The sequence below is a fragment of the Etheostoma spectabile genome, chromosome 5, assembly GCF_008692095.1.
Source record: "Etheostoma spectabile isolate EspeVRDwgs_2016 chromosome 5, UIUC_Espe_1.0, whole genome shotgun sequence".
Classification (NCBI taxonomy): domain Eukaryota; kingdom Metazoa; phylum Chordata; class Actinopteri; order Perciformes; family Percidae; genus Etheostoma; species Etheostoma spectabile.
Genome location: NC_045737.1, coordinates 5,965,893 through 5,971,958, shown reverse-complemented (window position 1 = coordinate 5,971,958; position 6,066 = coordinate 5,965,893). Strand labels below are relative to the sequence as shown.

At 41.2% G+C, this 6,066-nt stretch overlaps 1 protein-coding gene across 7 annotated transcripts in view; it reads right to left on the bottom strand.

Annotated features, from left to right (window-relative positions):
- pdlim5a (PDZ and LIM domain 5a) overlaps positions 1–4,034 on the bottom strand; it is a gene marked incomplete at its 3' end in the record, with an annotated part of 59,560 nt that extends 55,526 nt beyond the window's left edge. For all 7 annotated transcript variants that reach the window (XM_032516130.1, XM_032516131.1, XM_032516132.1 and 4 more), the window contains 2 exon segments: positions 3,045–3,310; positions 3,798–4,034. In XM_032516130.1, the coding sequence (XP_032372021.1) occupies positions 3,045–3,143 (99 nt within the window). In that variant the 5' untranslated portion in view covers positions 3,144–3,310; positions 3,798–4,034.
- Between the last annotated feature and the right edge of the window lie 2,032 nt (positions 4,035–6,066).

Here is a 6,066-nt window from a genome sequence, read left to right as displayed (position 1 = left end):
ATGAGCATAATATGGGCGCTTTAAATAATTTCAAATCCAGATGACCTATCTTGGCTCAATGTTGCAGTTTGTGCTAGGAGTTTCTGAAATACCCAAGATACACTCTGGTCAACAATTAGCCCACACACATAAAACACAGGTACAGATCTGAGACCAGTCTGTCTCATGAGGGGGTGTGGTCATGTGGAGCTGACCTGTGAAGTGGTGCATCTATTTTCAGAAGCCTAATGCACATGGTCCCCTGGGCTGCCTTCCCTTAAATTATTTTAGCAGTGGATCCTGTAAGTGGGCTGCCCTCAGAAATGTTTAAATATTGATTCACAGTGTTGTAAATTCAACCGAGAATAGAGGGCAGCTATTTTCTGTCTCTAAACATGAGAGACCTTGTTCTTGAAAATCCTTTGATCAGTAAAAGACGTAAATGGACCTCACAATAAATGGTTTTAAAGAGGATTAACGGGAACTGGAGTGCTTCTGCGGGCTATTTTCTACAAAATCTTTTCAGCAGCATTTCCATTAAAAGGTATTACCGTGTATCTAAACTATTACAGTTCTATTACTATTACTTACACTTCTAGTACTCTCTTTAAGCCTGTCATCAGTCAATTGTCTCTGAATAATACCCTTACCTGTGTTCTTACTGCATGCTATCACTAAATATACTTGAGGAGAACTTAGCAACTCAGCTCTTTCTTCTCCAAATATCTCCATTCATGGGCTATGTCAAACTTGTTTGCTGTTAGTGAAACATTTCAATGGCACTTTGAGAGGCAGCGCTGTCAATCTTGGCCTGTTGTAAAACTCTTTTTCTACACTGTAAAAGAAAATGTGGTGAAAACAGCAGTTGCTGGGCAGATACATCAGAACGTACAGTTGTGGTTACACCTACTCATCCCCTATGATGCAATACCACTACAATGGGATAATAACGTGGCTACGTGAGCGACTTACACAGTACATCCACATACGTATGGAGCTTAGCAACAGCAGCTGTTAGGGTAAGTGAGGTTTGGCAGTTGTGCTGAGTTCCCTAATAACCCCTTCTTAGAACCAACTCTATGGTTGGACTGGCAGAGAGCAATGTGCCTGAAACACACAACAGAAACACTCAGAGTTTATGGGCATATGTGTGTATGTGTCAGCGCTGCCCTTCATCACCATAAACTGGATTTAATAGGTCAGATAGGATTAGGGTTTTGTTTGATTCTTGTTTGTATGTAGACTAAAAAAGTTGTTTGTGAGGAGTGAGTCATTGGTAATATAAAAATGAGCGGGGCTGAGAGGGCAATATAGAAAGATGACTTTTTTTTTTTTTTAGTCTCTCAACACAATGTGTAGATGAATTACCATGCACTGCATATCAATATCATCTTACAGTCAGTCACATCCTCCTGCGCTCCTCCTCTCCCTGGCCTCTGTTTATCTTTTCTCCTCTTAAAGACCCAAAGTTAAATAAAGGCCACCCTTCACTCTGTTTAAGTCTTCCCGAACCAGATGCACAGCTGTTCTGTTTTACAACATACTTTTTTTCTCAAAAAGGAAAACATGTTTTATTATATTTTTTTATTAAAAAACTGGAGAACTGGAATTTGTAGATGTGACCCGACTGTAATCTGAAATTATTCATATGTTAAGAATACTAAATCATATTGTTGACTTATTGTACACTTTACAGTCTTAATCAGACCTAACAAACATACTGTATACTTTAACAGCACCCAACCCTGCACCAGGTCTTACTTACACTCCTGCCAACTTCTTAAAACCTCACTGTGACATGTAATGCCACAGTGATACTGTAGTAAAGGTCAGAGTGGGCTGCTGGGACAACTGCCAACTTCTCTGGGAGTAAGGAAACCTCTACTGACAAATCGTCATTTATTTCCATCTAATTTCCTTTTTAATCTGTTTTGTCAGCATTTCTTTAAAGTACATATTTTGCAATGCAGAATATTGTTCTTAAAATTAGTCATTTTTAGATGTGACAGCATCCACATGTAAAGATTGGAGATTGAATCTAAAGAGTTTAATTAATTAATACTTAACAAAAAAATGTTTTAGCGTGTCCCTTTTTTCTATTTCTGCCTTCTGTCTGTAATTTTTCTTCTCAGTTAGCTCAAATCAGCATCTTTCATCATTTTGAGTCCATGCGCGCACTCGAAAACACACACACACACACGCACACACACACGCACACACACTGTGGTAAGAATTCACATGGTTTCAGTTAGTGGGAAAAGTATCACATCCAAAGTAATAACACAAACATGGCAACCCAAAGCGGCCCCAAGGGGGATTGGCACAGGACCTGGCAAGCCATTCATCATCAGTCTCATGTTGCCATCAGTCTGTACACCGCCAGTTCTAGTGATTTGTGTTCGTGTGAATGTACTGCATGAGTGTTTGTGGGTGCATCGCATTCATGCATCCCTGTATTTTTTGCGTGTGCCAGTGCTGCACTGTCCAAGCAAAATGGAACATAAGCTACTGAAAGGATTATCATATTCAGGATCAAACTACGGCTCAAGTGATGCAGGAAACATTTGTGTAAACTCTAATCTGTGAAAGAACAGACTGGGAGGGTAACAATAGGTTATATTAGGAAAAGACACTGAAAGGCACACAAACCAAGGGACCATCAAGTTACTTGTTCAAGCAGAGGAATGAGCCAAGATTTGTGCGCCAGGACTTTGATTGCGGAAAAGTGAAATGGAATGCTGAGTGAGAAAAGGTTTCCTGTGTGGGTGATACATGACAGATGGCATATGATAAGTGTGGTGGTGACGAGGTAGTAAAAAGATGGAGAGGACGACCAGAGAGAGAAAGAGGGGAAAGAAATCAGATTTTATCTTTTTAATCACGTATAGGCCATGTGGCATTGCTGGGTTGCAATACTGCAGCTGCACTCTGATAAATGCAAGATAAAAGGATTGGCTTTTATAGCATAGTAGATAATACTAAAAAGTGTGTTTGACCTTTCACCATGTGTTTGTGTGTGTCAAATTGTGTGTGTGTGTGTGTGTGTGTGTGTTTTTTAGTCTTACCCTGGAGATGGTGAGGGGCATGTTGAAGTCCTTCCCTCCCTGCAGCCTGAAGCCCCAGGGGGCCGGTCCTAAAAGAGTGACGATGTAATTGCTGCTCATGGTCTCCGCGGACGTTGTCAAATGCGTTCGCCGTTGATGTTACTGACAAGCGATGATGTTGACAGCAGGAAAATTTGTTGCGGATCAGGTGGTAATAGGGATGTCACTGGGTTTTGATGATAGGTAAGAATTTGGCTACAGCTGCCTTCAGGATGTTGTTCTAAGATCTAAGGGTAGATGTGAACAAAAAGCATACATTAGATGTGTTGTTGTATGGTTGTACGAGACAAAGGAAGCGAGAAGAAAAATGTAGTGATGGATGACCAGAGGGGTCAAGGGGCTAATGGAAAGCGAGGAGACGAGAAGCACGCGTGAAAAGGACATTTGAAGAACATGTTTTTTTAAAAGCATAGTTACAGCCAGTTTTGGCAAACACTCAAAAGAAATGCACATATTCAACATGAATTTTACATGTTTTAAAGTTGTCACAAAACTAATTCAAATTTCATTACACAACTGGCTACACACTTTCAAGCAGGTGTAAATATAAATCCACATACATGCAAATGATACTAGAGCATGATGCAGTAGTTGAGATGCAAAAAAGACAAAACCCAGGAAACCTCACCAGAGGACAATTACACAGCTAACAATATAATTGCAGAACATTTCCTACTATTTAGTGCTATTATATTGTAAATGGAACGGCAATACCTCTTTTATGGAAATTCCAAAGAGGAAAATAATTCCTTCACAGGCAGGTAGACAATGTAATCCTTTTTTTCCCCTGGACTATCCCCTTCCCAGCAAACACACTGTATGTGTGTGAGAGAGGTGGAGAGGGATGCAATGCTCTTATACCAGCTAATGACAGAGGGGAGGGGAAAGGTGGAGGAGGGGAGAGAAGAAGAGGGAGGCGAGTGGGAAAACGGGTAGAGGTTAGGTTGGAAGGAGAGAGGGAGGAGAAAGAGGAGGGGAATCACCCATGGGTGGAATGAATGGGACTCAGAAGAGGAGGAGAAATGGGGGAGATGATTTGAAGGGGGGGATTAGGAGATGGGAGGAGACAACACTCTCGAAAAGGGGGGCGGAGGGGCAGATTAAGGAAAAGAGTGTGGGAGCACTGCACAGATAAAATGACAAAGGGAGGGGAGAGGAGGCATGGGAGAGGGAGAGAAGGGCAAAGGAGAGGGGACAGTTTATCTTTCATCTGGATATTTTGGGAACATTGACTCAGTGCTGCAGGCTGCTTCATTAAAGGTGGAACCAGCCGTAACTAGATCATGACCCCAGAACACATCCCAAAGGCTTTGATTAAAATGTCTTTCAAAAGGTTACCGTTGGGGTGATGGTGATTGGATACAAGCGCAGGATCACTTTGTTCAACTCATGTAACATGCTTGTTTAACTTCTGCTGCGCTGATGTCTCAGACTCTCTGAGAAGCATTTTGGAAAATCACAGCAAGGATGAGATTCTTCTTCAGTTGATTTCACACATTTTTATTTTACCATTAAATTTACTCTGTCACCTACTTGTTAAATTCTTCTTTCTAAGTGTCTTGTCCTAAACTAATCTGCTTTAGTTTCTCGATATTATAAGGTAAATCTACAATGTTTTTATTCTTGGTCATGGCTCTACCTCCCCTTCTTTGAAAATAATAAATGAGTGCCAAACGTAACCAATGAAGCAATTAACCTCTGTATATTTTGTACAAAGATGTAAGCAATCTAGTGCACAAGTGCAGCACCATCATTCCCATCTTGTTTAGTTAGTCAGTTTCCACATTATTTGTGTCGAGACAGCTGACACTACTTCTCCTTCTGCAATTCTGCACTGGCTCATGTCCATTCCCCCTTTTCTAGCCCAGACAGATCAATATTGACATTGTATTTAGACCGATATAGTAGTGGCTCAATTAAACACTCATCCGATTCCTGTACTGGCCCTGACCACACACACACACACACTCACACACACACACACACACAAACACAGACGCAAGATGAACATAGAGGAGCTGGCGGGACAAGGAATGGAAGATGTTCAAGACAGATAAAGAGAGATAGAGAGAGTGCAAACAGAAAGTTGCATGAGGGGACAAGAGGAAGAAGGGAGCAGGCTGATTATTACATTTAACCTTCCTCTAACACATATAATTAGATAACATCATGACTGATACACAGTGTGAGAAAATTAAATACACAAAGTCAAACACATAAACACAGGATGCTCTTCATTAACCTGCTAATGGACGTTCCCACACCGACGCTGCACACTTCTCCAGCACAGCCAGGTTTAACAATAACAGCAAACCCTGGGAGGAGCGGTGACGCTGGAGTCATTAACCCTGTTTCCTCTGCAGAGCTAATGGGGTCTTGATGGGGTTAATGTACATTTCACAGCAAATGTAATCACAAAAGGCAATGTGTTTGTTCAAATCTATATCACAGATGGTGCCTGTTGTAACAAGGACTAACCACATCTTTGGTGGAGATGCCATGGATAATAAACAAGCCCTGGTAAGCCTTGTTTGATGCTATGGGAAACACCAAGGAACCTAGCCTTTCTCCGACCCGCCTGCCACTGTAGAAACCAAGTTAAAAGTCTCTGCTATTAAATTAATTAAAAACACACTGCTGATTAGCCATGGCAGTTAACATGACATCCATTTCTTTCCCTTCTAGATAATATGCCACATTTAACAATGTACAGTATGACTAAAGTCAGGGGTATCCAAGGTAAACAGATAACAACATTAAATCAAGAAGGGTCCACCACAAAGTGAGATTAGTGGGTTAGCAAGGTATGTTGGGCCTAAAGCCAAAGATTTTAGTGTTAACTTGGCTAGATTGTCATGGTAACTTATGCTGCACAGGACCAGGGAGGCCTCATTTATAAAAGTTGCGAAGGCCCAAAAAAGACAAACGCCACTTTCTAAGCAAACATTGTGTGTGAATATGCAGCTGTCACTTGATATATTAA